The sequence below is a fragment of the Clarias gariepinus genome, chromosome 24 (genome assembly GCF_024256425.1).
Source record: "Clarias gariepinus isolate MV-2021 ecotype Netherlands chromosome 24, CGAR_prim_01v2, whole genome shotgun sequence".
NCBI classification, from domain to species: Eukaryota; Metazoa; Chordata; class Actinopteri; order Siluriformes; family Clariidae; genus Clarias; species Clarias gariepinus.
In genome coordinates, this window is record NC_071123.1 from 18,307,460 (window position 1) to 18,330,224 (window position 22,765).

The 22,765-nt window shown below is 38.1% G+C and overlaps 1 protein-coding gene across 2 annotated transcripts; it reads left to right on the forward strand.

Annotated features, from left to right (window-relative positions):
* The first annotated feature begins 2,787 nt into the window (after positions 1-2,787).
* Positions 2,788-20,974, forward strand: atp1b2b (ATPase Na+/K+ transporting subunit beta 2b). 2 transcript variants are annotated; one of them, XM_053485819.1, is made up of 8 exons: positions 2,788-3,286; positions 11,419-11,547; positions 13,250-13,354; positions 15,577-15,782; positions 16,579-16,638; positions 17,363-17,389; positions 19,229-19,324; positions 19,843-20,974. In XM_053485819.1, exons 1-8 carry the CDS (start codon positions 3,196-3,198, stop codon positions 20,008-20,010), a joined length of 882 nt encoding a protein of 293 aa, XP_053341794.1. In that variant the 5' UTR covers positions 2,788-3,195; the 3' UTR covers positions 20,011-20,974. The 2 variants fall into 2 exon arrangements, with proteins under 2 accessions (XP_053341794.1, XP_053341795.1); XM_053485820.1 differs by lacking the exon at positions 17,363-17,389 and having other exon boundaries at positions 2,789-3,286.
* The last annotated feature ends 1,791 nt before the right edge of the window (positions 20,975-22,765 follow it).

Sequence of the window (22,765 nt, forward strand, 5' to 3'; positions counted from 1 at the left end):
TGCAGATATCTGTAGCTGGTTCAGATTTTTCGGGTTTTATCTCCATGATGTGAATCTCTTGTTCTACAACATCCAAAAGGTGCTAATGGAATGAGATCTGGTGATTGTGGAGGACATTAAAGTACAATGAACTCCTTGTCATGTTCAAGCAACCAGTTTAAGCTTTGTGAAATTGACATGTTATTGTGTGGCCGAGAAACAAAACAGGCGGACGTGGTCAGAAACAATACTCTCCTCCACACCATTACACCACCACTAGGCTGGTACAATGCAAGATGGATCCATGCTTTCATTTTGTTTTCCCCAAATGTCACAGCAGAAACTGAGACTCATCAGATCAGGCAACGTCTTTCCATGTAACCTCAGTTTCCTGATCATAGCTAACAGGAGAATTACCTGGTGTAGTCTTCTGCTGCTGTAGTCCATCTGCCTCCAGGTTCCACATGTTGTGCGTTCAGAGATGTCCTTCAGCATCCCGAGATGTCCTTCAGCATACCTCAGTTGGAACAAGATGTTATTTGAGTTACCAAGGTCTTTCTATCAGCTCGTACCAGTCTGGGCATTCTCCTCTGACCTCTGACCTCAATAAGGCATTTCCACCCTGAGAAGTGGGGTATTTTCTTTCTGGGGTGTTTTCTTTCTGACCATTCTTTTTAAACCTTAAAGATATTTGTTGCTTGGTTTCATCTTAAGCAGATTGTCTTGACCATGTCTACATGCCCAAATGCACTGATTTGCAGCCATGTGATTGGCTGATTAGATATTTGTGTTAACAAACAGTAGAAAAGGTAAACTCACTCACTCACTCACTCACTCATCGTCTATGCCGCTTTATCTTGTATTTAGGGGTCGAGATATTATAATCTTTCTATTTATTTTTTTGTCCTCTGTATAGTTTTTGCTTGCTTTCCCCTGTTCAGGGAACTACTGTTTATAGGCCACTGTATGATGAACTGATTCTTGTTTCGACAATGTTTAATGACACTAATCAATCTTTTTTCCTTAACAGCCAATGTTTAATTATCCAGTCGTTTATATTTTAATTAGATATTCTACTTCTATTCTATTATAACAAACATTCTACTGGCTGCTCCATAAGAGGAACCAACACTCAACTACTCTGATGTGCTAACTCAAGCGGATTCTAGGGCTTCGTAAAAAAGTTGGATTAGCGTTGCAGATTTATTCTAGATTTATTAAGTTTGGTTCTCCAAACTCCTTAAAGGTCTACTTCATTGCAGCCTCATTTACAGAGTGAATCCACCCTTATAAAAATGAACAAAAACTTTCTAATGCTTTTTACTGTAGAACATTTTGTTTCATTGCACCAATGAGGTGTAATATCATTCCATGTTGTTTTCATCCATTGTGTGTTTGAATCTGGAAATAATCTTTTTCATAGCTAATCTCTATCCCATTATTACCTGCATGCTAATACAAATACATTTACAGAACATGAGTTGACTAGTGTTAGACAGTTATGCTTCTTGCTACCTTGCCAATTAAAATAGTCATTATGATTCAACTTTTTGGGAAATATGCTAAAAAAAGCGATACTAGTTTTTCTTACTAGTCTGACTGTGAGCAATTTATCCACTTCCCAATAGATTCGTCATAGGTCAGAGGAAATCAGAGAACCAGGGGAAACCCTGAGGCAACTTTTATAAAAACCTCATACGGGCAGTAACATCCAAGCTCAGGTTTGCACCTTAAAATTTTTGATTTTTAGAGTTGTTTTGATCAAACTAGCCCTGACATCATCAGTAAAATCCAGGAGTCCTTAAGCACAGATGATTTATGGAGCTTTAGAGCTTTTTTTGAGGACAACTTCACGGCCATACAAACTAGAAATCTACTGAAGACATCTTCACAACCATGCTAATAAGAGATTTATAATCTAGAGATTTAACAGAGGACATCTTCACAACCATATAAACTAGAGATTTTTTAACCTTGTGCTTTACTGGGGACATCTTCACTGACATACAAACTAGAGATTTTTAATCCTTGAGATCTTCACGACTGGAGATCTTCTGGGTACATCTTGACAACCATACTAATTAGAGGTCCATAAACTAGAGATGTTACAGAGGACATCTTCACAACCATACTAACTAGAGATTTATTTAACCTTGAGATCTACTGAGGACATCTTCACGACCATATAATCTAGAGATTTGCTGAGGACATCTTCACGACCATACAACCTAGAAATCTTCCCGGCCCATTATAGCCCTGAAAATGTGACCTAGGGTCATTTTAAGCTTCTTAACAGAACAGAGTCGTCTTTGGGAAGCCTTCGTGGATAAATAATAATAATAATAAGTAATTTGATTTTTAAGGAGTCTCCAACAGACCACCTAAGGGCTAGCCTTTGTGTCCACAGGGCGAGGTTTGAAATTAGTCCTGTGTTTTTATGTGATGTTTTAACGCTTTACGGCTTTGATTAGTCCCCCACAGCTCTCTAGATTGTATGGTCCTGAGGACATCCTGCCATTCTGAACGGAACTGTAACATTAACACGGACATGAAGCAAGAAAACGGAACGTCTGGTACAGCTCCCATCTTACTGTACAACAGGTAAGCTGCAGTGTGCAAGGATAGAAGCGTGCTCCGATTGGAACACAGCCATGCACCCGATGCACTTGATTGTGCGCTAAGGGGCGGGGCCTGCGCGGCGCACCGCTCTGTGATTGGTCACCGGGAGGTAAATCGGCTTTGCGTTGGTTCACAAGAGGGGTGATCTTTTTTCATTTTTTTTTCATCTACCAGATAGGAAGCGAAGCAGGAGGAGGGGGGTAGCGAGTAGTGAGTGAAGCGCTGAGAGGCAGAGACACACGTCTTTTTTTGTCTTACCGCAGTGTTTTTCCCCCTGCACTGCACCGCTCTGCGGATCGCCCCGGGCTGCTGTTGGCGCATGCGCACTGCGATGATATAGCTCCGAGTCGGCCGCGGAACAGCTTCCCTCCTTCTCATTCATCCTCGTTTTTTTATTTTTTTTTTCTCCTCCTTTTAGTAAGCTGCTCGGACGTGCATTTGTATTTGCGTTAATAGATAGGTATCTAATAGCGCAGATCGGGTTAAGCCTTTCCCAGTGAGTGTGTGTGTGTGGGTGTGTGTGAGAGAGAGAGAGACAGAGCGTTAAACCTCAGGTATTGGTTCAGTGAATCATTCTTGCATCAAACAGCGAAGAAAATGGCAAAGGACGGCAACAAGGGCGGCTGGAAGGAGTTCATCTGGAACCCGAGGACGCGCGAGCTGTTCGGCCGCACCGCCAGCAGCTGGGGTAAGACCCGCAATCTCTCCACGCAGGAATCCCCAACCCTCATCAACACCCTTTCAGCCTAATACTGCACAACTCATGCATTTTATTTGTCCTTCTATTTCCATCATTCAAAATGAATGGATGATTTCAAAACTGGCTTGTTTTTTTTTTCCCTAATGCATGCTCTCCTTTCTTCTCAATGACCCCACTAGACCTGTTTTCCTCCCTGCATTTCCCTCCTGGGCATTTTCTCAAACATGCTCGAACCACGCTTTAATCTGTAGCGCAGACTGTGGGCTGCAGAGACATTGAACCCTCTTGAGGATTAGGCTAGAGATTACTGCAGCCCCGGCTTACCCTGCACAACATCATCATCATCATCATCATCATCATGGTGCTGAATTAAATGCCACTGGATTCTAGGGCTTTAAATGATGGGGGGAAGGTGCTGTAGGGACGATTCCCAGTGGAACGGACACCGGCTGAGCAGAATGCGTTTTTTTAAATTATTTTTTTTATTCCTGGAACAGTGTTCCAGTTACAGTTTGATAATCACGTCTGAAAATACCAGCGCCGCACACAGTATAGGGGTATTAATCAAACCCGTTTGACAAATGGAAATGGGATGCGGTATCCATGCGCCAATGTGTTCCATTATGGAATAGTGTTGTGTGGGTATTTCTTTTTTCTTTTTTTTTTTTTAAAGTGCATTGCTAAATTATTCATTCTTCTAAACACTTTGAGAGATCGCTGATCTGATTTCACAATAGACATAAATGGGTTGATTGATTTCTCCATAGACGTAAATGGGTTGATTCCATCATAGAGACAAATGGGTTGATTCCATCATAGTCGTAAATGGGTTGATCCCATCATAGACGTACTGTAAATGGGTTGATTCTACCATTGATGCGAATGGGTTGGTTCCACCATAGATGCAAATTGGTTTATTCTATACACACAAATGGGCTGATTTCACAAATGGGCTTACAGTATACTGTATGCCTAATAATAATTCTGTACATTTTTACACCTGCAGAATACATAAATGACAGGCTACTTAACTAGCCAACCAGTGCATTAAAAAAAAAAACCACAACTAGTCCAAAATAAGACTTGCACGAACATGCACGTTAACAGTAAATGCTAGTATGTTTCATGCTAACATTTCCCACATAATAATGAAATATTTCCCTTTTCCTTTCAAGCGCCAACATGACAAAGCCAAATCCCCAGGGTCTCATCAACACCTAGCGTTCTTGGGTCCACCTTGGAACAACTCGACACTATGGGTGTTAATTTGAACACTGGGGATTTCGCAGTTTACCTCGAACAGGTTTGTACAGCAGCCAAAGGCTGACAGGGAGGAGTCTGTAGCGGTAGAACAGGGCCACCACTTAACTGCTCTGTATAGGAGAAAGGCCTTAGGCTAGGTAATGCTCAGTAACTGAATTCAAGTTCAAGAAAAAATAATAATCATAACGTTTATAGTTTGTAGTCTTTACAGAACAGTGTTCAGATTTTGAGAGTGTTGTCGGTCTTCATAAATGCGATTGTATAAGAGCTAATCCTGGTTTTAATAGGCCCTTTTTGCTCAGCAGGGTGGTTTGGGCAATTATTCAAGACATCAGTGGGGTATAAATGAATGATTATAAATGGATTAATTATAGATCTATTAGGAGATCTTTTTACATGTGAGCGTGTCGTATTACAGTAAATTGGATCCAAGAGAAAACGGCTTTTCCTATTCAATTTTACATTATAATTTGTGGTAATGACTGATACTGCTGTGGTCATATATGTTTTCTTTTTTTAATTCCCTTGTATTAGAATAATTAAATTAACTCCAGTGCCAGTAAGACTTGTGTATTGTGTCTCTGTGCCTGTTCGGGGAGACAAAATGGACGTCTTTACGACTTTTCCTCCGGCCTAAGCCTCAGTGTTCTCTAAGGCTCTTTGATGAGTCTGTCTCTACAGTAGCTTGAACGCTGATATTTTTGGCCTCATTAGCGTTTGCCCTCATTACTCGGGCTTAAAGCTAACCTAAAATCTGCCTGACAGGCTTACCGGAGGAAACTAAGCACCAGTGTCACCAACCAGGTGGACAGGGCTGGGTATTTAAATCGGAGCAGGGTGCCACACGTTGCCAGTCCTGCCGTGTGGGATAAATGTTTTGTGAACAGATTCAGTTTGCTGGGAAAATGAGCAAAATGGCACTGGATAGACTAGAGGACACTTAATGTGATGATTCATAAGATCCATAGTGTCCAGTTAGATTGGGTTGCACAAGCAATCCAATATATATATATATATATAAATACGTACATATGCAGTTCTGTGCAGAAGTCTTCAGCCACCCTTTATTTCTTCATATATTTCTTCAGGCTGCAAAGTACAAATCTGAGCAGCAACCTCATTTCCCCTCTCGTCTGTTCCAACCGCCAGTATACCAATCTCCGGCCTGATCATCTGCCATCATCTGTACCTGTTTTTCACTGGTTTATGCTTAAATGATGCATATATCACTGTTTGGCTTAAAAAACAAAAAACATTTCCCTGGACTGAAAATTTCGGGACAAAAATAGTCTATCAGGAAGCCTGGAGAACTGTTTCTCAAGACTACATTAAAAATGCAAGAACGTCTGGGTTTTCAGAAGACCATAAAGAAATTGATGGAGGGGGGCCAAGACTTTTGCAGACCTATACAGATATTACAGACCTATATAGATAACAATCAGGCCTGCCTAATCGTTTTCAGTAGTATTTTCCATCGTAAAATGAGAAATGTTGCTAGCGTTAGCATTTAGTTTAATCACAATTCTCAAATCTGATTGGTCAAAACATTTTATAGAATGCAAAAAAGAAATAAAAATGCATCATAGCAAGTGAAAGCATCTTATATTTTCTATTATGTTACAGACCATTTAAAATGTATATAAAATTATATTTTAAATGAATAGCAATCTAAAAATCGAAATAAAAATGGGTTTCATAATCTTGCAGTAACCCATAAGAACGCATCGTGACAAACCGTTCAAATGTTTCGGAAAGTTGCTTATCCAGTTTTATCTTTGACTTTAACTTATGCAGTTTCTAAGTGACATTTATTGAACATCCTCGGGCAGTCATGTGACAAGTTGTGTAGCCATGACGTCATTTCCAAAATGGTGGTGTGTCCGGGTAGGATGGACTTTTTTTTTTGTTAATGATATTACATTTCATGCTATTTAATAATGATTTTAGTTATATCATTATAATAATATATTTTATATTTATCATGTTCTGATGGCGTTTTAATATTTATAAATTTCATATAAAACAAATTAAAAAAATATTGCATATCATGTCTCTTAAATGAGAAACGAGGGTCTGGGTTCTTATAGGTTCAACTTTAATATCTGGAGATGTCCGATAAATGTGATTAAACTCTTGCCTGCATGTCAGTTTTAGCTGATTAACATACAGTAGCGTTGTTGACGTTTCTTTTATTCTTTGATTTTAAGGAAGGAGTCTCCGGTGTCAGGATCTCGTAAGATCTGTCTGGAAAGCGAAAGTCTTCGGTTCAAAGCAGTTTCGGGTTTCACGTTTCTTCGTAACTTGACAAGATTGTTTTTCTTTTCTTCTCTTGTCTTATCTTATCATCGAAAGAGAGACAAAGAGAGAGAGAGAGAGAGAGGAAAAAGGGGGATTTGTTGATAGGTTCATCTATAATGCTCATTTTATTCATCACCTCCGTTATTTTATTTTTTATCAAAGTTTCGATCCGACATGACAGTCCAGTCTGTCCTGAGCTGGTGAGGCTTTGGATTATTATCGAAAAGTCCAACAGTGACAAGTTGTTCCGTGTTCATTAATCGTATTGATCAGATTTGGAGGAATTGAGAAAAGGGTCGGGTTATGGGTTTGTGTCCCGTGGGAATATCGGAATATCACAACATTGGATTTCAAAGTGTCCAGTAGCACTCATGAGAGCTGTTACAGGCTACACACACACACACACACACACACACACACACACACACACATACACACATACACATACACACACATGCACAGCATCTGCTGCTTCAGACTGTTTAATCATTCATAATGTAGCACTAGAGCTACCATTGAGCTAGTCATTTTTTAGAGCATTTTTATTTATATATGTTAAATACGCGCCTAATTCAGGGCATCAAACGGCCGAGATTCTACCGTGTTACTTTGTAAAGATCAGAGAGAAACAGGTCGCGTTTTTTTTTTTTTTTTTTTTTTTGCGCAGACCGGAACCCTGGAGCAGCTGTGAGCACACACACACACACACACACACACACACATGACTGATGTCTGATTGAATCAATCAGCTTTTGAGGAGCAGAAAGATCTAAAGGCGTCCACGTGTTTGTGTTTGCTTTAATTCAATTAATCATGCGCGGCTCAGATGTTTGTCCTCCCCTTTGAGCCGAGCCGTCTGATTAGAGTGATAAGAGAGCGCAGAGAGCATTCAATCAAGGAGAGGCCGAGAGATAGAGGGAGACGCATGGGTGGCGTCTGTTACACCGCAGCGACACGCTAGTGCTTATAAACAGACAGAGACGAGGCGAAGATGAGCTTATCTGAAACGCGGGGCTATTCTGGGTCTGAATTACAGAGATGCTTTTGGAAGGCTATTCTGGAGCGTGTGTGTGGGAAGTGGCATGCTGTTATAGGAAAATAATCAATGCTGGGGCGGTGTGATGTCGCCCGACGTGATTTAGGGCTACTGACGTGTTTTATTCCTCTTACGCCACAGAAATCTTGAATTAAAATGATTATTTTAAATGTACTTTTGAGTATTTTAATTTACTAATTACTTAAAATGAAACACATAGAATACCACAAAGTATAACCTGCCTCATGAAGGACTGCCAAGTGAGACTTAAATAGGTCTAAACATGATATGCTCTTAAAGCCGTTCTATTTTTTCCCTCGCTCCGTAACTCAAAGCAGTTGTACGGGTTCTTTGTTTTTTCCCGCATTCTTCATACAGCTTTTTTTTTTTTTGCTGTTGTTGTTTTTGTCAGTGGTCTCCACGCAAACCCTCAGGAGCGTGTAACGGGAGCCATCAGCGTAACCTCCCGCCATCCTCACGCCATTGATCAATCATTTCAAAGAGAGAGAGAGAGAGAGAAGGAATCTGATATCTTGCTCAGAGAGATGTAGGGAGGGAAGAGAGAGAGACTGTTCGGACTCGTTGTGTCTCCCTGGGTCGTGTTGTCAACCTGTCAACCTGACATACTAAAGTCTCACAAGTCCTGACATACGAGGAAGGCTCTGTGCAAACCACGACGTTGCATGTAATGATCATCAGATTTTATTAATAGCACTGTCGAGGAACTCTGTAACAGCAATTCCTTTAAATCACAGTTCTATATTAATGCACTTGTTCCGATATGTTAAAAGTTCTACAGTATAGTAAAAACTTACATATGTGTACATACTATATACACTGTATACATAATTGAAGAAGGAGTCTCCAGTCCTAGCACTTTCTAACAATCTAAGGGAAAGCTGGAAGTTTCAGTTTTACACTACAGGTTTTGTGGATTAACAGTAACATAATATGCTTTTTATTAAAAAAAAATTTTTAATTGACATTATTAATATAAACGTGACATTAATATACAGTACAAACAGCGTTCAAGTCAAACCAAAGATGAAATTTTTGGTGAATAAAGGCGGAAAGCTGATTATTGCCACATCCCAGTCTTAAACTGGATCCAGTCCACTAAAGGAGTTCCTGGGAGGCCAGCGTTTCAGAAGTGAAGCAGGCAGCCCTGGGAAAACTTTTTACCTTGATGGTATCCAAGCACTAACTAGTGAAACGCTGGGAAAAGTGCATTAGTGTCACCAGGGATTATATATAAAAATAAGGGTTGTGTTTAACTCACACGAGTCCCACATTGACTTGAACACCATTTGTATTTGGGACAAGTTGTAACTTTAGGTATTTGTTACTTTAAGCACTATTTCGATTTATTATCCTTTATTATTTGATTCTTTTTTTTTTTTCGAATGCTTGCAGTTCAGAAACGAACTACGATGTTCTCTGTTAATTTTAAATAAATGAATGTTACTATGATATTGTAGTTGAAGCCCGGCTGTTTTTAAAGATCTTTATTGCAGCTCACGTTGCAAAGAGTCACTGATTGCACTCTCAGCATGTCCAAAGATTGGAATTCAGTCAGAAGGTGCTGGGGTCAATCAGATAGTACAAAAACAAAAACGATATCTAGAACTGTAGCTAAACTCATCAATAAGGAACTTGTGATGAGTGTTACACCACAGCCCAAAAGCGAACAACTCTACCATAACTGAAATGAATCAAATTACTCATTAGCTCCGGTTGCTTAAAGATTGAGTTGTAAAATGCCATACAATAGCAGTAGGTGGAGCAAATTCCATTGCTCTTAAAGTTCTTTTTGTCTTGATGAGATTCCCTGATGTCATTGAGTGACCGTCCTGACCCCACCCTACCCCCGACTGCATCACACTAGTCAGCAAAGAGGGAACAGATAAGCACATGTTTAGAGGGAATTGATTTTTTTGCTTATGCATTAGTAACGAGTGTCAATTTGAAGCACTGAGGAATATGTACTTGCTTTTGCATGATCCTAGTACAGGGGCGTTGCTTCAGTTTTAATACAGCGTTCTGCCTGTGTTGCAATTAGGTGAGACTGCAATGGTGTGGCTTTGATTGTCATGTTGGCTATTTTTGTAATGGCGTAGTGGTACAGTAGGTTGCTTGTCTGCCATGCCGAAGACCTAGGTTCGGTTTCCAGCCAACAACCAAACCCCAGTGCCTGTCCCAAGCGTGGATAAAATGGAAGGGTTGCATCAGGATGGGTATCCGGCATAATACCTCTGCCAAGTTGTTGAATCAGCTGGTCCGCTGTGGCAAACCCTCAACGGGAGCAGCTGAAAGACTAAAAACAACAACAACAGAAAACACATTTCATCAGCCATAACGTTAATACAACCGAGGTTTTGGGTTCCCCTTGTGGCATTGGGACACTTCTGTCCCCTTGGGGTGTGGCTCTGCAGGGCCTGTGTGTGTGCTGTGGTTATTGGTACCAGGACGTTGGCAGCCCTTCCTTTGGGTGCTGTGGGTTGCGGGGTGGGGCCTCTGTGGATCGGACCTGCTTGTCCGGAACATTTCATTGCTACTCAATCCGATTGGGATGTGTGGCATCTGGAGGTCGGGTCAGCAGTATTGGTCTCTTTGCCTGCTGGCCCCATGTGCAGTGAGCTGTGGTGCACCAGGTGTTCTGGTGCCTTTCTATCATGGCCAGGATTGAATGACGATTTTTGTTCCCATGGCTTTTCTGTGGAATTGGCTTGGACTTGCTGGCCTTGGATGCCTATGATTCTGTTACCAGTATAGTTGGTGATCATTGTTATTCAATTTACTTCTTAGTAGTCATAACGTGATGGCTGATCGGTGTAATTGGAATTTGAAATTTAAGCAACAACTTTAGTTGAGTAATCCATGCACTTGTGGGGTGTAAGTTCTGCTTGGCCTTTACCTGAGACTCTATGTCATTCTTATATTGGAAAATTGTGACCATATGATACATTAAAGATGTTAAATATCACCAGACGGATGTCTTTTTCATTATATTATTACTAGCTTTAGATTATATTAAGCTTCCTGCATACAGTACATTATCTGTTATCATAGAAGCAATGATGTGTTTCAGTGGAGACGCATCTAAACATCTCAAAATGCCTCAAAAAGTGAATTTTGCATAATAGGGGCCTTTGAATGCCTAGATATTGTTGTAATATGGTTTTAAGTGGTGATTGAAACCAAGATACCATGATATTTTCCGAAGGCAATCCTACAGTAGCCAATTACTCTACAAATAACAAACCATAACTTTTGACGAGCATGTTAAGGAACGTCAAGTGAGTTCAGTTAAGCGGAGCTCTAGAGATTTTGACTGACGTTTAATTTAGCGATGGTGATTAAATCAAGAAAAATTGATGGGGGGGGACGTAAATAAGATTCTGTCAGGAACGAAAGATGATAAGCACACCAGTTGGAGTGTGAATTTGTGCATACTCATATTACTTCAACTATAAATAAAAGCGACAGGGATATATTTGAATATACTGTGTGTCTGCATTCACAGGCCTGATCTTTTTGTTCTACCTGGCCTTCTACATCTTCTTGGCTGGGTTTTTCAGTGCCACCATCTACGCCCTGCTCCTGACCCTTGACGATAATAAACCCACCTACCAGGACAGGCTTGCTACACCAGGTAACGACCATAACAATTAACAGCAACCATCATCATCATCATCAATTTATTTAGGATGCACAAACTGAAAATACAATAATAAAATAATGGAATTGTTTCTGAAAATGTTAGCTTTATGGTCTCATACTCACAACATAAAACATTTTGCAGTGTATGGCGAATTGCAGGCCGAGCCTTTGCAACTTTTCTTCTTTATTTACATACAAGTGAATCTATTTCAACTGCACTCATTTGAATTTAAAGTTAAAGATCATGTTCTCTTAAAATCTCTAAAAATCATTAGCAACAATATAATTTAAGAAGTTTCTTCTGGTCACCACGATCAATTTATTTGTTTAAGCCTTACTTTAAATAGCTGCATTACATTTCCGTTATACATTACATTACATAACAGATTGTGGGATTGTACGTCATCACTCTATACAGAGATTGTATCTGAAAAAAATAACTTTTCATTTGTTACCCAACCTGAAGTCTAATTGGTAGGTCGAATTCACATGGCCCCAGGCAAGGGTTTGGTCTAAAAATGTCGAAGAATGTCAGCAATGTTTTGAACAGCAGTCTGTGAAGTTATTTCAAGCCTGGCTTAGAAAGCTAGGTTGTAAGCTGTCCTTCATGTCAGAAGAAGACTTTTTTTCATTTGCTCCTTTAGATCATCAATAACGTAAACATGATATCACTCAGATTTAGGAGCTTTGGCCTAATTTAGGTCTAAGAATCTATAGCATTGAGGTAGAGAAATTTTTTTTTTTAAATACATTTTGCCATTATAGGAAAAATCTCGATTGCAGTAGAAAATGATCAATCCAGTAGCTTGAAGTCCACTTCAAACTCCAGTGCTTGTCTAGTTCTATGTTTTGATTGCTAAACTAAAAAATTGTAGCTACACAATATAATAATCTGTATTGAGCAAGGTAAATGCATGCAAAGGAAACTAAAGCTACAATATGAATTTCAAGGTAGGTGAACAAACTAGTTTAGACGTAGTCCGTTCTCACTACTCATAAAGTTAGTGATGAATTGAGAACTGGTATTATTTCTTTGCAAAACAAGTAGAACTGGTATTATTTCCTTGCATAACACGTAAAAATATTATTGGCTGTCTTTTATTTTCTTCACTGTTACGACATACCCACGTGTCAACCGATTCTGAAACGGTCAGCTATTAAATTGAAAATTTGACATTTACAGTAGGTAGTTGTATTTAAAGGAAACTAAGAAGAGCAGCTGAAGGACATAACAATTTACAATATTTCTGAATATTTCCTGAAATAGGTAAGTAGGTATGCTAAAGAATACAATTATCCTAAAATTATTTTGCAATAATATTGAATCTTATTTGTGACACATCACCCATGTACTGTATATCAGCCCAAATAACAGGCAAGTTTAAGTTTCTCAGTGCCTGTTATCTCTAAACAGCATAAATAAATTTCTCTATTCTAGAAAGAAGGTTTTATTATTTTATTCTGTATTCTTTCCCCTAATTTATTTTTATTTCTATTGATAATTTAGATTTTAGGTTCACGAGCGGTCGTATAAGCATTTCACTGCATATTGTACTGTGTATGACTGTGTATATGACAAATAAAATTTTAATTTGAATGATGATCAGAACAATAGAATTTTAGATACAGCCATGATATGCGAAATAGTAATGAATATATATAATCTTTTCCTTTATCCCTTTCTTTGCTGTTAGGCATGATGATCAGGCCTACAGGGAAAGAGCTGGAGATTATCTACAACAGGGAGGACACTGAGAGCTGGGAATCACATGTGCAGGCACTGAACACCTTCCTCTCCTGTAAGTGTGTGACATACGGTCGCTCAGTCTATCATCTTTCGCTCGCTGTGATATGAAAACCTTTTGGGTGTCCATTGTGCCACCAGGATCAACAGACTTTCATCTGAATTCAACACTGTTAAAATTGGACCAATGTTAACCAAAGTGTTGTCTTGAAGTTCTTTGGCTCAATATTGGAAGGGTTGTTATGAAAGTGCTCTGTGGCCAAATAGTTTATAGAGAGGGACAGCCCTAGACTAGGGTTACCAGATACCTGCATATCCAAGGGAGGACATTGAAGGTCAAACAGGAGGACAAATCACAGGGTGACAAAATTCGCGAAGCACACTGTGTGCCAAAATTCACTTTAAAAGTACCTTGACATTAAAGCTACAGTAAAACTCTGCGGTTTTATATTTCTTAAAAGATTTGACTTTGCACAGAAGGTCATCGTTCCCAGCAAGATATGCGTGGAACTCCACGCAAGACAGTTTGTTGAGATTGTAGCTTGTGAAAAAAAACTCTTTCAGTGCTGGCACCGTGCCTGGGAATGCAAAAATAAAAATTAGAATTTGCTGTTAAAATGTTGTTCTTGATATCTTAAACGAAAACTTTACGGTATATTCATACTATATAGCAAATAAACAGGGGAGTAGAGCATTGCCGTGTTTGTTTATTAAAACAGGGTTATACTTATTACTGCCTGGAACACGTGTCGTGCGGTCGAGCCTCACATTTGCTCTTTATGATTAAAACATAGAGACGATAGTGTGCAATTGAATTCACATTTCAGGTCAATGCCTGCACAACGGAGACTTAAAAAAGGAGCACATGTCCTCCATTTGCCGGACGTCTGGTAACCCTATCCTAGACACCTAAAATAGCTGTTGATCCAGTTTCAGTGCATTATTTTTGATGTACTGTAGATGGTTCTGTATAAAGCACCATGTCGGAGGACGCTTCAGAAACACCATTATATACATTGTTAGACTGTCTGACCTCCACACTGACATGCAGACATATTGTCTGTGCTTGATTTTTAGTGAACTATGGGTTATAGTAGGCTACAGAGAACCTGCTCAGGAATATATTTTATACACTGAGAATTTGAGCAAGTACAACACAAGAAAATGGCTCCTCCTGAAATGGTGCACTGTTTTATAAATAGGGAACAAACAGTATTCTGACATGAAATGTGTGCAGGTGTTCCTCTTAAGGACTGATTTCTTTATGTGTGTAGTGACATACATTTCACAAAACTGACAGTTGTGGGGGGAAAAAAAGGAAACTAGGTGTGCCGGGGAAACGGAGAAATGGAGACAGGAAATCAAAATGGCTGCCGCTTAGTTTTGATTGTGGCTTCAATATGGCACCTCTTTCTTTCTTTCTTTCTTTCTTTCTTTCTCGATGTTATCTTCCAGTGTTTTTTTAAGGGAAATTTTTTTCTTGTGTCTATAAACTTACAGTATATTATTACACTTTTAAAAAAATAATATGTTTATTACATAGTTTGTTGCTTGGTCAAAAAAAAATTTCCAATTTTATTGGATATTCAAATATTTAAAAGTTGTGATTTCATGAAACACACTTAAAAGTTTAGACATATTATAAACACTATAAACATTATGAGAAAATTAAAAAACACGCTAGTCAAATGCTTTAAGCAAGACAACCTGCCATAGGCTGTGAAGCTAGCTAGCTAGCTAGCTTGCTTAGCCAGTGTTTTTGAAGAATAAATGCTTTGTTATTGTGTATTTTGACAGGGTTGTGATGCTATAACTACTGTCACATTCAAAATTTTTATTTCTGTCACCAAGCTATTAACTATCACTAGCAGTTAACTAGCTAGCTACTGTAGCTGTGTGCTAATGTTAGCATGAGTAAAGTGTAGCTGGTGTGAGTGAATGCTAAAATAAATTTTTGAGACCTGTTGTCCACACAATCAGGAATTTAATTTCAGGTATTTATTTTATTATTAATATTATTATTATTTATTATTATTTATTTATCATTTTGTTGTAGAACAGCATATAACTAGGACCAAACTTGGATAGAAGGAAGAAATGTTTTTTCTCACTGTGTAAGAATTTTTCACACTTCGTGTTATAATATTGTACAAATTCCCTTAAAATAATGAATGACCGAGTTGCCCGAAAAAAGTTTTTAATTAATCACCATTGGTCTCTTCAGAAGTAATGGCCCCCCATCTGGCCACTAACCGCTCTGACCTTGTTCCTCCGCAGCCTACAACGACACGGTGCAAGAGCAGAATAATGTGGCTTGTACGCCAGACCAGTACTTCATCCAAGAGGACAGTGACAATGTGAAGAACACTCCTAAGCGTTCGTGCCAGTTCAAACGCTCATTGCTGGAAGATTGCTCAGGCTTCGTTGACCGCTTCTATGGCTACTCTGACGGCAGGCCCTGCATCCTCATCAAGCTTAACCGGGTAGGATAACAGAACTGTATGGAGGAGGTCTGAAATTCGATTGCAAAATCTTTGTGTACTGTAAATACAGTATGATCCAGCTAGCCGGTTAGGGGTTGTTTAGGAGAGCCCAATCTGAGCAATGTGCCCTTTAGGGTTTACATTATAACCATATATTTAAGTTATTACAAATATATTTGGGAGTAAATGTTCACTTAGGATTAGATACAGTAGGTAGGCTTTTAAAATCGCATTAGACAATATGTGGCCAAAAGTATGTGGACAGCCATTATTGGTTATTCTCCAAACGTTTGCCACAAAGTTGGAAACACACATTTGTGTAAATGTCTTTTCACGCTGTCGAAGTATAGCTTCACTTTACTGGAACTAAGAGGCTCAAGTTTATTACAGCATGACGCTGCCTAAGTGCACAAAGTGAGCTCTATGCAGACATGGGTTATTAAGTTTGGGGTGGAAGAACTCAAGTGTCCTGCACAGAGTCCTGACCTCATTACTGCTGTTGTGGCTGAACAAATGCTGAACTGTGTATTAAAATCTACTGAAAAGACTGAACAAAATACATAATTCTGAAAGGCTAAATATTTTTTTTTCCTTGTGGTCTATTCATTTGTGAGTAAATGTTTCTCTGGGAAATTTACACTAGCTAGCTTACATGATAATATAATTATTTACTACATGGTCTAGTAATACAAGTGGAAAGCGACCTGCTTACCATCCATTATTTACCAGAACTGGTTTAGTAATGCTGCTCACCTTCACTTTTGTTTGACTCTCTCTCTCTCTCTCTCTCTCTCAGGTGATTGGTATGCTGCCAGGGAAGAATGGCCCGCCACCGGCTGTTAGTTGTGGTCCCAAGGTAATCTATCTCTCTCCTTTTGTCCACTTTTTTTCTCTCTAGGCGTCTTTTTGTTTCGTTCAGCAATCAGGATCCATTTCCTATTAAACTTTTATTAACCCTTTTCACACAGCAGACTAAATAGATTAGCTGATCATAAAATTGTTCCCTTTAGCTCCGAATCCATCAAGAACCAATTTAACCTTCCATAACGTATTCCCTTATAGACTTAAACGGAATATTGAGTGTATGTATTTATATTTGTGATGCAAACCTGGCTGGAGAAAATGTGATGGATAGAATGCTGTACAGGGTTAGGACTGATTGTAATCGGGTTTGGTTTCACTGTTGGAAATGCACACCATAGACATTAAGTCCGAAGGTATTGAGTTATGTTTTTACTCTTTGAGTCTAAGTTAAAAGCTTTTTTCCTTTTTATCCCTATTGAAGTTATTAAGACATAAACAATAATTAGTAATTAAATACATAATTATCATTAATAAGTAAATATACTGTATAGGTTTTTTTAAGTATGTTCTGAAAATGTAAGGAATATTTTATGTTGTGTTTAATTTTATTTGATTTGAGTTGTAACTTAGAGTTGAACTGATTTTGTTGTTGTTGTTGTGGTTTTTACCTCATTTCCGCCTTTGTCCTAATCTGTCCAACTTTAATTATTGTCTGTTTTCCTTTCTGCATATCCCATCAATTGTTCATGCATTCATTTCTTGTTTTCCTCTTTAAGACATACAAAATCGACCAAGATGAATGGGTAAGAGTGATAGAAATCAACAGACAAAAGTAGTAGGACAAACCGTTTTAGAATTAGACATACGGACTGGTCTTTATGTATTTGGATAGTGCTACTTTTTTGGCTTTGTTCACCACCACAGTGGGTTAAACATGAAGCAATCAAGATGTGATTAAAGCGAAGAAGAGAAAGTCCCTCCATTTTAACAGGCTTAAAAATGGACAATTGACTGATAAACAGCTTGATGGCCAGTTGTGGCACGTTTCATTGGTTATTTTATGACGCATTAGGGAGAGGAAAGGTCTGGAGTTTAGCTGTTCATGACTTAAAACGTACCATTATAAAACAACAAAAGTGAAAGGAATGAAATGTTATCCAGCAGTCACTTGACCTCAACTCAGCTGAGCTGCTTTGTCCATTACCAAAGACAAATGAGAAGACCGAAATCCTCCTCAAGCAAGCAGCAACTGAAGTTCAGTGTTTGATGATGTCTTTGGGATTCAGACTTCAGCCAGTCATTGACTATAAATATATTTAGACCAGGTATATCAAAAAAACACTACATAATCATAATTAAATTGGTGTCCAGATACTTTTGAGCTTGTGAAAATGCAGGGACTTTGGTAAACAAAATTGCAGTAATGCAATTGTAATGCAATATCTGGGTTAAACCCCTTGTTTAAGCTGAAAAATCACACCCCTGATCAAATAATTTCAAATCCATCATGATGATGTACAAAGACAAAAATACTCAAATTGTTCAAATGTCCAAATACTTATGGACTTAAGTACAATTTACTTAATGTAGAACCAGTAGTAGATTTTTTTGTAGAAATGGAGTTACCCAGGTGAAAAAATGACGCTGAAGTATATTAAATTCTAGCATACCTAATCATAATAACAGTACATAAACGTCAGACCAATGATTAGTATACTTGAAGTTTGCTATATAGAGTTACAGTATAACGCCGCCACAATTCGAGCAAGCCTAGCTTCGCAATGTTTAGCACACGAGAGATTCAAGCACAAAAAAATGTGCAAAAGTGAGTTTCAGCATGCAAAAGACGAGAGAGTAGCACAATAAAATATAAGCATGAATAAGTGCATTTAAAGTCAACTAAAATATGCAGAGACTATATTTTGTAAAAATTTGTATTCTAATGTAGACAAAGTTCTTTGAATTTTGAATCCTGAATAGATGCTGCCTTTACATTGTTAAAATGATTATTCCGAGCATATTTTTACAAAAATAAATAGTAAAACAAAGTTCGAATAAGTGTGCTTTGGAAATGACCCTGAACATTCAGTTAAAGTATATTTTTCTATAATATATTTCTGTAACGTGTGCTATAATACAATTATTCTAAGTTTAAAATGTTAAAATTTTATTCCAAAAATTGGTAAAAGCATGATGTCTCATATATATCCTATATATATATATATATATATATATATATATTTTTTTTTTTTTTTTTTTTTAATACACTAAAGTGTATTTTTCTTTTTTCTTTTTTTTACTAGGATATAAATAGCAGATTTCAGAATTAAGTGAAATCATTGTCTTAAAAATATTAATTAAACATCTGAAGGAATTTTTTTTCTCGCTGTTTGATTTATTTTATAATTTTGTATAAACACTAATTCAGTCATAATTATATATAAGTATATACATCATCCAGAAACCGTCATGAGAAAACACCAAATTAGTATAGTCGTGTTTAGTTTTTAGTTTTCTCCTGGCTCAGCACATTCTTCTGATCTGATCTGATCTGATCGAAGCGGTTGGACGATGATAGCCTGTCCTTTCCTATCAACTCTCTATCGTTATTTTTCCGTCTGTCTCTTAACTTTTTGCTCTAGGGTGATGACTCGGACAAGTTCGGCGAGGTGGCATACTTTCCTCCCAATGGCACCTTCAACCTCATGTACTTCCCGTACTACGGCAAGAAGGCACAGGTACGTACCGGAAACGGAATATTTTGTTACGATAAACAATAAATGGAATATTCATTAAACTTTATTTTACATAACATGTTGTTGGCATCTGTATGGATGTTGTTTAAAATTGTGAAATGTTTGCGAAACACTAGCTCCTGTTATCACTTTCATGAAACCGTGTAGAATGATAAGGCATTACTTTACTTTCTCCTAAAGTTAATATTAGACAGAAAGCCAGACAGAAACCGATCGTACAAAGTGCTGATACTGGAGACTCCTTAGACAAACGTTAAAGAACTAACAAACATGCTGTTGAGTGGTGGAAGACAACACTAGTTCCCGTGTCTGTGACAGCAACACCATATAATTGTTACCGCTTGTCAGCTCATTTATGTAGAAGAGGGTGGATAGCGCTTTCCTCTGAGTGTGATCTGCTACCATACTAGTTTTTTCGGTTAGTAGCTGGTGTATGACGGTGGAAGCTGGATAGTAGCCCATACACCAGATCAGCCAGTAACCATCGCTGTCCACCGCAGGTGAACTACTCGCAGCCCCTGGTGGCGGTCAAGTTCCTGAACCTGACGCTGAACACCGACGTCAACGTGGAGTGCAAGATCATCGCCAACAACATCCAAACGACCAGCGACCGCGACAAGTTCGCCGGCCGCGTCTCGTTCAAGCTGAGGGTCAACTCGAGAAAATAATATGAAGCAAGTCTGTGCTTATACCTTCTACGCTCTTGTGTACACACATACACACATCTGCTTTATACCCACATAAACCATGCCCTCTATCATATCATAAATATATATATATATACGTATATACAGGACGCCCCAAAAATTCTCAAAGAATCACCCGTGTTACTGAAGTCATCAGCCGAATTTGTGTATGTGTGTTGTGTGTACGCATGTGTGTTTGTGTCTGTGTGTATACACCGAGCGTTTCCAAGTATTACCAGTTTTATCTGAACATGAGAAATCTATTTATACTGCATGACTATAATGTAAATGAAACATTTATGATCGAAAGCAGTGAGGATTTGACGGCGAGATGACAGAGGGCGTGACCGGGCAGATCACATGACTCAAAACAGGGAATAAAAAATATGGACATTTCACAATACGCATCAAGAGCTGTGAATAAATGCATATATGTTTGTGTGAATTCGTTCCTACGCACACACGTATTTTACGATAGATCGTTCCAGCCAGTAATTTTAATAAATACAGTGCTCCATAATATAAGTGACTGTGAATTTTCATGTATTTTATATATATAAGACTGGCTGAGATACAGTATATATATCATATATAGAATACAATTTCACTCACACAGCTGTACCCCAGTGGTGAAAAAACGTACTCGTCTCTGATTGGCACCGCCCAGTGAAACCTCCCCCGCCCCTGTCGGGAACTATCGCCTCGCCTTACAGTACCGCCTACTTTTAATATTTGCGTCAAACATATAACCAGGCGACAACATTAGGTTAAAAATGACAAATCAGTATTGTTCAGCACACGTTCTCCATCCAGCACGCCTCATTTCCATGAGGCGTGGCTGCTTATGCTTATTTATATATCTACACAACTACATGTATAAATAAGTAATATGTTATAGTTTCGCATGTATAATAACGTATTCAAGAATCACATCGTTAAAGAGAAAAAAAAAAAAAAAAAGTCTTGATTTGCACTTTGTCTAGTTTAATTGATGAGTCAAAATGAAGATTTGTTGTATGTGTGTTTATGTAGGAGTGTGCATGTGCATATATGGCTAAAACTGTATATGCAGGTAAGGAAGTGTATGTGTGTGTATGTAAGTGTGTGTGTGTGTGTGTCTTCATTTCTTGAGTTTATCCTCCTTTTTGTTCTGTGTTTTATATATATATATTTTTGGAGCTTTCCGGTAATAGTCGACTGAGTGATAAGGATTGTAGAAAAGTATAAAACTGGAGCGTCTTAGGTTTTTTTTTCTTTCATAAATCAGAAACCATTCCACGCATAAAGCAAAAAAAAAAAGGATCCGCTCATCTCTTTTTTAGCAGTTCGTTCACCTGGGCCAGTACAAATCTGTGTCCTCCAGCAGGGCAGATCCGTGTGCTCTGGCTGTACAGTACCTGCTTAATCTGTTAATCTGATTGGTTAATCCAGCAGGACATGGAGGACATTCTTTTTTCGTTTTGTCCCCTGTCCCTTTTTTTCCTTTACTTTCTCCTCATATCAAAGTATCTTCTTTGCCTTTCTTTCATTTTCCTCATGTGGATTGTTCATTTCTGATTATTATTTATTATTATTTCGCTTCTTAATCCTTACTTCTTTTTTTTTTTTCATTTTAGCTTTTGTGACCTTCTTGTTTTTCGAACAACACGCATCAGTATTGTTTTCATTGTATATGTATGTGCTGAAGTCTCTCTCTCTCTCTCTATCTCTCTTTCTCCCTTTGATGCATTTTTAATACTGCAGCAGAGGATAGCTGATCTTTCAGACCACAGGGGTCCAAGTCATAAATATTAACGAGCCACAGGTTTCACGTCGCATATCGTTAACGGTGTCCGTCGCAGCCGTTCTTCTTGGCACAGTATGAAAAGAAAGAAATTCAGAATTGTGTGTTTTTAACGCCAACACACATGTTTAAAATATAAAATGAAAGACTAAATAAGAACACTACCTCCCACCGGAGTATTCGGATTTCATCACGTTTTATTCCGAAGTGACATGCTGAATTGTTTTTTTTATTATTATTATTATTATTGTTGTTGTTGTTGTTTCTTTTCCCCCCGGATCACAGAAGGAACCGAGAGAACAAATGAAATAACTACTACAAAGATGATGCGTTGAACAAGCAATATTACACGGCGTGTTATCTTTCAGATTGCCTTTTTTGAGTTGGTCAGAGTGTAGCAATATGAAATGTAGTATATTATAGGCATTATAGATAGACAGATAGATAATTATGAAAAAAAGATATATATATTGTTCTATGTACATCTGAAAGTCAAATATATAATACATGATTTGTTTGTGTGGCAATTTTTCTTTTCTTTTTTTCTTTTTTGAAGTTAAAAAAATTGGGTGTGAATTTTTACTTTCTTTTTGTTGCTTTCTCAATTAAAAAGAAGAATGTAATGCTATGGAATGTAAAAAAAAAAAGATGATTTAAGCTTGAAATTATTAACCAAATAAAATGCAAACTCAAGAGCTACATGAAAATATGGACACCCCTACAGTATGTGGTGTTTGTTTATTTATTTATTTATTTATTTATTCCATTTATTGTGCACAAATTTAAACAACACATTTACAAAATAAGAGGTTTTATAGATGGACACAGGGTCTCCAACCATTTCACCTGTTTTCCATCTCTGTTCACTACACACACACACACACACACACACACACACACACACACAGTGACATTGCTGAGAGTATTAGATTTAATATGGCACACCTTTGTTTA

Coding starts and splice junctions, on each gene's coding strand:
- atp1b2b (XM_053485819.1), top strand. CDS start 3,196: ATGGCAAAGGACGGCAACAAGGGCGGCTGGAAGGAGTTCATCTGGAAC. Junction 16,639..17,362: donor CTGTTAGTTGTGGTCCCAAG/GTAATCTATCTC, acceptor TTCCTCTTTAAG/ACATACAAAATCGACCAAGA. Junction 19,325..19,842: donor ACTACGGCAAGAAGGCACAG/GTACGTACCGGA, acceptor TGTCCACCGCAG/GTGAACTACTCGCAGCCCCT.